The 12552-nt window shown below is 45.5% G+C and overlaps 1 protein-coding gene across 1 annotated transcript in view; it reads right to left on the bottom strand.

Moving 5' to 3' along the window:
- The window catches only part of Fndc1 (fibronectin type III domain containing 1), an 81595-nt gene that overhangs the window by 37355 nt on the left and 31688 nt on the right, over positions 1-12552 (bottom strand). The window contains exons 2-6 of the mRNA XM_055615852.1: positions 10597-10803; positions 7048-7146; positions 5081-5198; positions 2039-2226; positions 1067-1174 (exon numbers count right to left, since the gene is read on the bottom strand). Of these exons, the coding sequence (XP_055471827.1) occupies positions 1067-1174; positions 2039-2226; positions 5081-5198; positions 7048-7146; positions 10597-10803 (720 nt within the window). The remainder of the gene's footprint in view (positions 1-1066; positions 1175-2038; positions 2227-5080; positions 5199-7047; positions 7147-10596; positions 10804-12552) is intronic.

Below are 12552 nucleotides of genomic sequence, written 5' to 3'. Positions count from 1 at the left end.
ATATAACTATTTGAGTAAATATATATTTGCTTCTGACTTATTCCTGTAGGGGACGGGACAAGCTAGAATAAAAATCCATTCTTTCTGAAAAGTGAAAGGAAAACATTATGTACAGAAAACATCATGGCAATCATCGTCCTGAAGCTCCATCGTCCTATAAAAAGACACTTTACATGTGAGCCAAGGCAACTTAAGGTTGAATGCAAAGAAAATGAACCACTCAACAGTTTCCATTGGGAAAGTCTCAGAGGAGGCCGGTGGTGACTTTCCGGGTCTCTCTAAGCCTGAACAAACTGTCCATAGCTTTTGGGTGTACCAGACTTAAATTTGCCTCCCCCAAACCTAAAGACAATAAAAAGATTCCTTTCGCTAAACAAAGATTCCGTCTTCCCTGCTGTGAGGGTACACTGGCTGGCAAAGCCAGGTAAAAATCCAACATGAGTCTTTAAAACATCCAGATTTGTGAAACTTTTAGAAGTCCTTTAACACCGAAGTTGAAAGATTCCTGTCTTTATTTAGCAGTCCCAAAAGGTTAGTTTCAAACGTCAGTACCTGCACAGATTTCACTCTTTTCTCCAGAAATCTGCCCCTCCTCCTATTTTTTTCATCCTTTCCTCGACCTGTATAAATCAATACAGGCTGAAATTTAGGGAACAAATCCACTTTCTGGAAATTATGACTTAAGGTCTTCAGCCCCATTAAAAGTATTTATGGTCTCTTTAAAGATCTTTATAGTCCCAATGGACCCCCCACTGATTTCTCTCTTCAGGATCTCACAGGCTCGATGGAAAGCTATAGAATTAACACAGGGTATAGAGGTTATGATAGCACACAGTGCAGTTAACATCTCCAGGGCGGCTCTCCTGAAGATCCCACCTACAGCAAGACGACAAGAATAACCAGCAGGTGACTGCCCAACTCTCAGATAAGGTCCATGTGCATGAAGCCTTCACGTCCCCTGGGTTAGCACCTCGCTGTACATGTCACTTGCCTAGTATTTTTGTCAGCATCACCAAGGTAGCATTTCTCAGAAAGGCCACTCAGAAGGCAAGGAGGAGATACCTACCTTTAACCTTCCCCTCAGTCTCTGGCAGTGCATCCCAGGATACGGTGACAGTGGTGGGCTTGCCGCTGACTGGCCACACTTTCAGGTTCTCGGGCGCTGTGGTGGGAGCTACAAGATGACAGGGAATCAAACATTTCACAAGGCTCTCGTGGACCTCCTGGGTAGAGATAGAGACAGGCCCCTCACACACCATTTACTTGAAGAGAGAGTGTGATCATATCGATGGCACATGAGAGATGCTTTTCACGAAGTGGCTTATGTCATTTTCACCAACTCCTGTAGCAAGTTTAGACACATCTAGAAATAGTCTTCTTGGAATTCCAATTTTTTTCTTCCAGCTAAATATTGCAGTATTAGAAGTTAAAAACCTGCACCATCCTTTTGTATGACTTTTATTGTTGTTGTTTTTAACAGAGTCTCATTGTGTTGCCCTGGCTAGCCTGGAACTCAATACGTAGGCCAGGCTAGCCTCAGACTCACATAGATCCATCTGCTTCTTTGTCCCTAGTTCTGAGATAAAAGTCATGCTTTGCTGTATCCAGCCTAGTTCAACTTGTAAGGATATAGTTTTAGCTGTTATTGAATATTATCCTTGGATACAGAAAACAGTTTCCCCAAACTCAAACATAACCCCAGCCTCAGGAAGATTATAGAACACTAGCTAGGCAACCTAGGGCCATCTTGGCCACAGTTATGTATGCTATGCCTCGGAGCTTTAAGGGTTTGGCATATCAAAAGAACGCGTTGACAGAAAAGGACGATCAGAGTACAAAGCGTGGCCCTAACACAACTGCTGCAGCCTCGTTCAAGCCTCACTCTCTCTTCTGATAGTTCTAAACCCAAACTCTAATTCTAATTAAACATACAAACTCTACTGAGATTTATAGATAGTGAGGCTTTAAACACTGCCCAGGCTGCCCACCGACTTGTTGAGTTGCACTAAGTCTCACTTTGGCCATTGCGGATACAAACCAGACTCTGGTGTTCTCTGGAAGATGGATGCGCTCCACTTGCCATCTCGTTCCCCTTGTGAAATCCGGACTGCAAATTCATACACGGTGTCTGGGATCAGGCTGTCCACCAGCACACGCCTGTTGGAGACTTGTTTGTAATCCCACCTGGCCGACTCTCCCTTCTCACGGTAGCGCACAGTGTACTGTCTGTGAGGAAACACAACACAACAATCATCCTGTGGAGCGGAGTCTTCGAGGCTGAGAACCAGGGTCCTTGCTGTTCACACTCCCTGTAAGTGGTGATTTTTTAAAGTAAGCAGGGAGATTTGAGGAGAAAAATCTAAACTTTCAACTATGTCACTGACTCTAAGAGTCTGTAGCAAGGGTCCTGGCCAAGAAACATGGAGTGTGTTGCTGTCCAAGACTTAAAATGTTCCAAAGGCCAGAAATAACAAAAAAAAAAAAGAAACAAACAAACACAGGAGGCAGGTAGAACTTACCAGCACCTAATCACCTTGTGATGAGCACACAGGCTAAAAAATGTGATAATACCAAGAATCAGAACTGGTTCACACACACACACACACACACACACACACACACAGCCAAAAAGCTTCATTTCATGCTGAATTCTACAGGCTCAGGATAACCCGGAACATGTGGTCTTAGGTAGACCTACTGCTGTGAAATAGAACAAAAATCTAAAACAGAACAGGTCAGAGTGGCTTAGAGAGGAGGCCGGTATGATCTTCAGGGAAAGAAATACAAGATGTACTGATTCTCAAAAACCCCAGACATCCTTGACACTCTAGGAGCAGCAAGCCCTAAAGACTGGAACCCTGTTAATAAAACTTTTCTTCATGGCTTCTTCCCAGTAGAGGGAAGGCAAGTATAAGGACCCATAGTCTGATACACACACACACCAAGTAAAAAAGCCAGGCATGGCAGCAGACACTTGTAATTCCAGTTCTGAGAAGGCAGAGACAGGGGGACCCCTGCGGCGTCCTGGCCAACCAGTCTAGCCTACTTGGTGGCAAGCTTCGGGCCAGAGAGAGACCCTCTTTCAAGAAGACAAGTAAAAACAAGATAGAGGACACCTGAGGGACAACACCCAGTGTTGATGTCTGGCTTCTGCATGCATATATGTACACACACACACACACACACAGAGAGAGAGAGAGAGAGAGAGAGAGAGAGAGAGAGAGAGAGAGAGAGTTATTCATTACATTTAGTAAGTCAGGAGAAGACATCAGTTGAAGACATGACACAATAATGAACAAAGCAGAGGAGAGTCTACCTCCCCTGGTTTTCCCCAAGATTTTGGAAAGCAAAACCTAGAGGTAATCAGGAGCACTTCCCACTGGGGAAGAGTATACAGATAAAGAAACACAGCGAAGCCAGACCCAGTGGCACATGTCTGCAATCCCAGCACTTGGGGAGGCAGAGGCAGGTGGTAGATCTCTGTGAGTTTGAGGCCAGCCTGATCTACAAAGTGAGTCCAGGACAGCCAAAGTTATACAGGGAAACCCTGTCTTGAAGAAAACAAACAAACAAACAGAGAGAGCAAGATAGAAAGTGACTTCTGAGTTCATCAATAGAAATAATAGAAATAGAAATGTCATTCAAGCTGCAGGACAGTTAAGGCCATCCTGCATCTACTATAAATTACAGTTTATATACATTTATAATCTCAGCATTATACTTCTTTTATTTCAAGTACGTTCTACTTTCCTGATACAGATAGGTTCAAAACTTAATACATAATAACCAGGCCACCAAATCTTTGCCTTTCTCTTAGTTGTAAAAACTATCAAGTCTTTGAACAAAATTTTTTTAAATCTGTATTCACCACTTTCTATGCAATGTGGAAAACTATAAAACTCACATGAAGATTATTCAAATCTGATAAGATTTTTAGGGTGGGGTTAGGGTGGGAGTAGTAAAGAGATGGCTCAGCAGTTAGGAGCACTGGCTGCTCTTCCAGAGGACTCAGGTTCAATTAATTCCCAGCACCCAGCTGTCTGTAACTCCAGTTCCAGCAGATCCAACACCTTCTTCTGGCTTCCATGAGCACCATTCTTGCAATTGGTACACAGACATGTAAGCAGGTGAAATACCCATACACATAAAAATTAAAAAAAAAATCTTTAAAGGGGGGGGTGGAAAGATGGCTCAGAGGTTAAGAGCACTGGCTGCTCTGCCAGAGGATGGTTCAATTCCCAGCAGCCACATGGCAGCTCACAACCATATGTAACTGCAGCTCCAGGGGAGCCAACACCTTCACATAGACATACATGTAGGCAAAAACACTAACACACATGAAAAATGAAAAGGAATCATTTAAAAAATATATTTTTTGGTCTGTGGCTACTACAGATGGGTATAAAAAGCAGAACAGGAGAACATGATGTGCAAAGAGAGAAGCAGGTGCTCTTTGTTACTATATACAACCAAGCAGGATCTGACACATCAAAGACCAGACAAACACCTGCCACTCCACATAAAATCCATCTTCCTTGACTCTTCAAGAAGACTCCTCCCACAGCGAACTCTTCATAGAGGGAAACCCTACATAACTGAGGCAGAGGAAAAACAAACATAGGAAATTTACACATGTAAGACAAAGTGGAGCAGGTGAGATCTGAGGTCCTGACCCATGAATTATACTCCAGGCCCTATTCAATTTGCAGGAAACTGATTGTCACAGAGTACTGGACCATCAAGAGCAAAAGAGGGGTCCACACACACACTAGAAAGAAAATAAAATCATGCTGAAGAGATGGGCCCATGGTTAAGAGCTCTGGGCTCTTCCACAGGACCCAGGTTCAGTTCCTAGCACCCACATGGTGGCTCACAATCATCTTCAATTCCAGTTCCAGAAGCTCTGATGCCCCCTTTTGCCTCTGTGGGTACCAATCATGCACATGGCACACACACATACATGCAAGCAAAGATATTCATGGAGAAAAGGTGTAATAAGTCAGTCTTTACAAGATTAAAAAAGAAAACCACTGAATTCATCTCAAGGCTATTCATACAGATAAGAAATGAACTTGTGTACCTTGATGCAACAACTCTCTTCTGTTTTTCCACAAGAGGATCTACCCAGGTCACGAGTACGGACTGAGGTGACATAACCCGGACACTGATGTCTTCAGGTACATCCAGTTCATCTGCTTCTGCAATGACAGTGGGCACACAAAGGGCTCCTCTTACCATAGGCCCTGCACTGACTGCCTCTGGCCAAGCCTAACTCTTAGTTGCACAAGCTTAACTGAGGTAAGCCGAGATAAATAGAAAAAGTGATTACTGTCTGTATAAAAGGGAAAAATCTCCACTCCTGTGTTTCCTAACCACAGACTGAGAAGCAAGCACTCCACCTCAAAAGCTGCCTGAGCCAATCAGCAGGCAGAAGAGTGTAAGGGGGGTGCTACCCCTTGATGAAAAGTGCTGCAAGAAACTCTGTGTTTGCTCATTACGCACTGCAAATTTCTCAGAAATAATAAAACTTTCATGAGCGCACACATATGGGGGCAGGGAGAAAAGTTCACTCTGTTACTCATTAGAGATTGTGATGAAAAGTAAAAACTCTGCTTTTTAATGATGGTTATGAGTCTCATGGGAGTCAATGTCCTTCGTATGTTAGAATATGTGATTGCATGACAGGTTAAATGTTGCATTCAGATATAAGGTAGAGTTGAGCTTGCCAGTTTCTTACTGAGATTTATTTTTGTCACCAAAATATATAGCCACAAAGCTCACCATCTTAATTTGGTCTCTAAGATTCACAAGGCATCCTTAACTTTGCCTGTAAGTCTCTTCATTTTGTTTTGGTTTTTTTTGGATGGGCTTTTTTTTTTCCCCAAAAGAATACAGATTTTACTTGAGTGGAGGAAGTTGAAATAGACTGTTAGAAAAATCCATCAGTTTTCTATGATAGAAATCAATGAAACAGCTTTGGGGGGCATCTCTATGCAATGTGGAAAAGCATAGTAAGACCCACTTTACCTCACTAAAGGGTTGTGACAGGGTTTCCTCCTGTCCTGCTGAGCTTTTATTGTCAACCTCCACAACCTAGAGTCACCTGGAAGGGAGAGTCTGCACTGACCGACTGCCCCAGTCAGATTGGCCTGTGGTCATGTTCATAAGACACTATCTTGATGGTTGATTGATGTGGGAGGGCCCAGCCCAACCTCAGCCCACTGCAGGTGACACCTCCTTAGTGAGGCCAGCCCGGGCTGTATAAGAAAGCTACCTGAGCACAAGCCACCAGGTGAAGGAGGAGCAGTATTCCTCCATGGCTTCTGCTTTAGTTTCTGTGACAATGCCTGCCCCCAACTTCCCTCAACGAATGAGTGTGACCTGAAGTGTAAGAAGACATAAAAAATAAACCCTTTCCTCTCCTAAGCTGATTTTGGTTTATCACAGCAACAGAAAGGAACTAGAACACCCTAAATTGAGGTTCATGGCCAGAAAAGGTATGTGTAATTTGTTAATATTGTGAGTGATGTAAAGACATACCCATCGATGGATGTGAGGAAAAAATACACTTCAATAAGTGCACAATGATTGGGCTATTGGTGAACCACAGTTATGTATTTTCATACTAATCTCAATGCCATCACTTCTGCCTAAAGTGAGCTGAAATGGTGTGTATGCCTCCATGCTGTCCCAACACACCTATTGTTTCTCCTGCTTTGTTCAGTGTCTCTGTGGGGACAATTAACAGTTGGACCAGTCCATGTCTTTCCATGGAATGATGCCTCGCTCTCTCTAGCACTGCAAAGAAACTGTACTAGAAAGCTATCCATAATCCCCAGTGAAATGCGCTTTATATATATATAAAAAAAAATTCTTCTGTCTCTTCACATGAAAGAAACATGTTTGTACCTACAACCCTCTATCCTGTAGTTTTCTTCATTTCCTTTGAAATCCACCAATCCCACCCTCTCATCACAGCCAGCATCATGTGGAAAACAGCATTCACACCAGACCACGGTTTCACCAATGGCACCCCTGGAAACATACCTGCGTTCTTGCGCTTTGTGAGGGCAGCCCTATACACGGGCTGACTCTGCCCCTGCGAGTTCGTGGACTGTAGGGAGACCACATACACCGACTCAGAGGCTGTGAACCAAAGAGCAGGACATGGGACAGTGTCCTCATTCCCTAGGAGCCTATGCTCCCTGCAGAATACACCCCTTCCCTCCCCTGTCCCTGCCCCAACTATGCTAAGCATTCACATGTACGTCTTCATTTAGTCATGCTCTGCAAAGAGGCCCCTACCACTGTCTTTGTTTCATGGATAAAAACAGGCTCGGAGGGGTTGAGCTGCCTGCCAAAGCCCTAGAGTAAATTGGGTCTTGCAACCAGCTCTGTGTAACTTCAAGGCCCAGGCACTCAACAGCTTCACCTGAGGAAGGAACAGGGCCCTAGGCAATGTCATAGAGATACAAAAGAGAGCTTCCAGCCCTGGGCACAGACTTCTCTCTGTGCTTTTGTTATTATGGACACCAGGCATCACTACCCAATGAGCCCCGGGCACTCTGCACACACACACCCTCAGTGCAGTCCCTGGCTGGCTCACTTCCCAGCCAGGGGGAAAAGCAGCAGAATTTTGTGTTTCACTTCTCACGTGTCTCTCCTCTGGCATCTTGCTGAAGGCCTTCTGACTTCCTTGTCCTCCATCATTTGCCACTCCTACCTGGAGTCTGACCTTGCCATCTCCTCTTGTAGTCCTGAGGCCCTGCCACTTCAACTATTGCTTCAGCAATACTGCATTTCCTGGGGATTTCACTGACTCAGAGATCACTGGTAAAATGTGCTTAATGATTGGCTAGGGGTGGGATTCATTGCTGATGTGACTTCAAGCCAATCTCTCTAAGGTTCCTCAGCATATGCCCACTTCCCAAGGTAGCCCGTGGGCAGCACCATCTCTGTGGTAAACAGTGGTAAGGTCCTAGGCAGAACAAATCGCAAAGGCACAGCAGACCCCAGAGAATTCACTTTACCCTCACCCCAGTCCCTGTCCTGAAGCAAGCTCCTGTTTAGGTCTTCTCTTCATAGGCACCCACTGTGGGAAGCCCAGATGTGTTGATGAAATAGCAATTCAAAAGATAACACATTGTAGAAGAAGTCTGAGAGGGGCCTGCCCCTGTGTGGTTGTAGTGGGTCCAGAGCTCATGTATTCCTTGGATCCAAATTTGCTCAAGTTTAGGTAGCAAAAAAAGCAAGCTCATGTCATCTTAGGTGAGCAGAGGCATACTAGTAAAGAGATGAGAAACTATCGGCCCAGCCACGAAGGGCAGGGCGATGGCAAATGTTAGTGATTGCTCTGGGTGTGACCCATAAATGAAACAACACTCTCCATGGCATCAGACATGCAAAGTGTCTCTACTCTCTGGCTGGATAGCTGGGTAGAGTTTGGTCCGTCTCATCAAAGAGCTGGACAACACGCCTATGAATCCATCCAGCGGCAAAGGGGCAGCTCAGGAATGAGGGACTGAAGTAACCCCAGATTAAACCGTGCTCTTTTTTTTTTTTCCCACATCTGCTCTTCACAAGAGATACTCAGCCTGAATTCTCCTTCTGTTTCCTTGGCTCTCTTGACATTTCTGTGTCACTGGAGAACAGAGGTGGTTGGTGTCTTCTTGCTGGAGCCTGGGTTTTAATGGCTCAGGGTCCTTTTGAGCTTCAGAGGGCATGTGCCTCCTTGTGGGGACCACGTAGATACAAAGGATACCACATAGTTGTCTCGTGCTGGGAACATCCTGTCAAGAGGCTTAACAGACACTCTTCTGGCTGAACATGGCATCCGATAAAACTAGAGACTCCTAGGATACTTCAGAAAGAGGGATGCAGTCATTTGCCCAGGGTCTCTGCCAGTTCAAATCTGAGCTGCTCACCCTGCAGCGTGGTCCTGGGAGCCAGGACTAGGGGTCCTAGGGACTTGTAGGACTGTCTGCCTAGGCTCTGTAAGGATGTATATTTTGCCTTTATGTTCTCTGAGTAAACCAGCAGTGCAGGCTGTGAGACTTTCTTCCCGGAGCTGTCTCCCTGTCACTGCTCTCACCCAGGGCTATTCCCTGAGCTCAAATCACTGGCCCTCGTGGCTTGGCATGAGTCTATTTTTCTCCTTCATGCTCTGACTCCACTCTCACTTCTTGTTATCTACATGCTCCTCACCTACCTTGGAGAAGAACTTACCTTTCATGACAGAGATGCCAAGCAAGCAAGCGGTACGGTACTTCTTTCCCTGAGTTACACTCTTACACGCCACCCACAGGCCTGTGGGTACCTCTTTTGCCCCTCCCCACCCCAGCTTCTGTCCCCAGCAATGCCAATCACCACTTCCAGCCTCCTTGCCCCTGAGTGACGTGAGCCTCCACCTTAACTGTCTATACCATCAAGTTTGCAAGAATACTAAGAGGCACCCGATTAGTGCTTGAGTGAAGAGAACAGATGTTTTACTAGAATCTTCTGAGAAGGCCCATGAAGCCGTAGCCTCTACCTTGATTGAGTCTTTACCCATTAGGATATAAAAGAAGTATGAACCACAGGGAGCAAAATACTTATCACCGGTAAAAGAGCAGGTGGCAGGGCTTGCACCCAGGGTCTTCCAACTTGAGTTATAGCACAAGATAGATGTGGTGCCGCCAGGGACCCTGGATCTTGAGTCTCTGTAGCCTAACCTCCCTGAGGAGGGTATGTAAAGGGACCCAGCTATGCATCAGTTCATCAGGTAGCTTAGGGCCAAGGGCAAGGACAAGAGTGACGTGGCCATTGACAATTCCTTAAGGGCTACCAGCATCTCCTCAAGACATGGTTTGTGTCCCAGTCTAGCTTGTCAATAAAGGTTCAGGTCTATTTAAGATGGACCACACAGTCCCTCCTGATGCCAGCAAATGTGCCCATCAGCATTGCATGGCTAGTGCTGCCTTTGCTGTGAAAACAGGACCATAAGGAGGAAAAATACCTCCCCACAATACCTCACATCTAGAAAAGTGCCATGGTTCAAAGCATCTGTGTATAGAAACCACTTACAAGACAGTATGATCCTGCCACTGAATAAAAGTTAATATGATGGGGGCCAAGACAGGATGGGACAAAGAAATGCTGTGCTTTGAGTAAGAAATGTCTCCTATGGGTTTCTGTACTTGGCCCCATGCTGGGGGCTCTGTGGAAGGTGGGGGGACCTTCACAAGATAAGGCTTGCTGGAGAAAGCGCATCACCAAAGGCCAGCCTTGGGAGTTTTATAGCTATTTCCAGTTCACTCTGCTTCTTTTTCTGCTAAGATCTGAGAAGTCCCAGGAACACACTCTTGCTACCATAGAGCCTCCAGCCACCACACCTTTCCCTCTGTTGGCCCCATCCCCTCCACTGTGAACCCAAACCACACCCCTTCCTTCTGAAAGTTGCTCTCACAGGGAAGGAGAAAGTAGCTAAGGCAGAGCTTTACCTTGAAGAGTCATTACAGCAGGGAAATGCACCTCACAGCTAGACAGCGTTCTGTCTTGAGTGAGGGCCTAGATAGGGAGGTGATGGAAGCTTGGTCTAGAAGATCATTTCAAACTCACCAAGCTTTTTAATTTCATGCGATCTCTCATCTCTGGTCAGAGGGACATAATTCATCTTCCGGCCACTTTCCCCATAGCCCAGGAGAAAACCCCGAGATCTTCGAGGACTCTTGGCCCCGGACAGGCGTGGCGCCTTCCATGCAACGGACAGTCTGTCATCTGAGGCTCGGATGCGCATCCTCAAGGGCTTGTTGGGCACTTCCTTTTCTTAAAAGGGACACGACATAGAAATGATTAAAGGTTGCGCTGCATGGAGTTTGCATCATGTTATGCAAAAATCTCTGCTCACATTGAACCTCATCAATTAATCACTGGGCTTATAACACTTGCTTTTTGGTACCCTGCTCTGTTAATTTCTAGGGTAGACCGGATCACATGGCCTTGCACTTCATGCCAAGAAGTCTCAGTGAACTTAAAATGAAAACATTCCATGTGTAGGGCTGCCAGCCACAGATCTTGGAAGCTTTATAATGTCACTTTTCATCTACTTCCTTTCCCCTCCTTTAGGCTAGACGGGCTATATTCTCTCTGGCAAGGGTAAATATTAAAATATTGCAGAGTCAGTAGGTGCTATTATTACTGGGCCCCAGAAGGCTTTTCCTCTGTGGTGTTGAAAGGATGGCTTTCCTCGTTTTAACGAGCTAAAGGCATACCTATTTCAAGCTGGAGTCTCTATTCCCACCGCCCTGCTCCCAGACAAATCTTGGTTATTTCTGTCATTGCCACTACCCTCAGGGTCTCTCTGGCTTTCAAACTGGTTTCCAAAAGTCCTGCACTGACTTGAAATGTGACCATTGTTAACTTTAGTGTGTCCTGGGGACACTGGTTAGTGTTTAGAGATTTTTTTTTTTAAGTAGGAACTCATATGTTGGAGAACAAGGGTTTCTGAATCACGTGACCACCATGCTTGTCCATTTCTAACAGCCCTCACTTGAGGATGCTGCTGAGCAAAAGAGCATCTCTCAAATTGTAAAAGGCAGATGCTTCCAAGCATCCTTTCTCTGCCGTCTACATTAGCTCCAGTACCGGTTCTGACTAATTCTTTTAGACTAGAAATTCCAAGCTCAGATAATGTTGTACATCTAAGGAAAGGACCATCCTTTTGTGGGGTGCCTGGAGCTGCTTAATGAGCCACTGGACACCCCTTTAAGGCACCTGAGAGCAGTTTATATGGTGTTAACAAAAGTTTTCCCCAATATGCAAAAATTTAAACTTTTTCTACTCCAACAAAGTGATGCAGCAAAATGCGATGGGCATGGGTCCTTTGTGAGTTCAAGACAGGCACTGGCTGCTGCATGGGACCCACATCCTCAGCCTGCACTTGTTTTCCATCCCCGCGTCCTCCCAGTCAAGTAACTGGTGTCCCCTGCTCTGTCCTTGAGAGTAGCTGCAGGTTTCTTCTCCTGACAGACAGACTGTCATTTGGCAACACCTGCCTTCATTAGTAAAATGCTGAGCAGTGATAAACCAAAGAGCCTTGGAATTCTGTAGTGATGGGGTCAACAAGAGGAAAGAATGAGGTTTCCAGGACAGCAAACGCAAGTTTGTTGGCTCTGGTGTGCGTCCTGGAACTCTATGCACAGTAGTCCCATCAAGCATTAGCCATACCACCCCATGGCAGAGACAACAGCTGTCCCAGCGTACTGCGTGGTTCCTGCCACCATCAATGGCCAGTCTTCTTACTGGGGCCCTAGAAGGGGTTCAGGACCATAGAACAGCTGATCACCCAACACAATGACCTATATTAGATAGAACTTTAAAGTGGGGTGAGGGCACACCTCTCCTATCTCCATCCTGGGTGTTCACATAGTGGCCTCAGAGTGAGGCATGAAGACGGATTCAGAGGTGTTAAAAAAAATCTGAGACAAAGCAGATAAAGTGACATAGACTTTATTTACTATCATTTAGTGTCAGTTAGGGATTATCCCAAGTACTCTCTCTGTTTAACCTCACACT

The sequence above is a fragment of the Psammomys obesus genome, unplaced genomic scaffold (assembly GCF_907164565.1).
Source record: "Psammomys obesus unplaced genomic scaffold, mPsaObe1.curated_primary_1811, whole genome shotgun sequence".
Lineage (NCBI taxonomy): Eukaryota > Metazoa > Chordata > Mammalia > Rodentia > Muridae > Psammomys > Psammomys obesus.
This window is presented reverse-complemented; position numbering and strand designations above follow the sequence as displayed.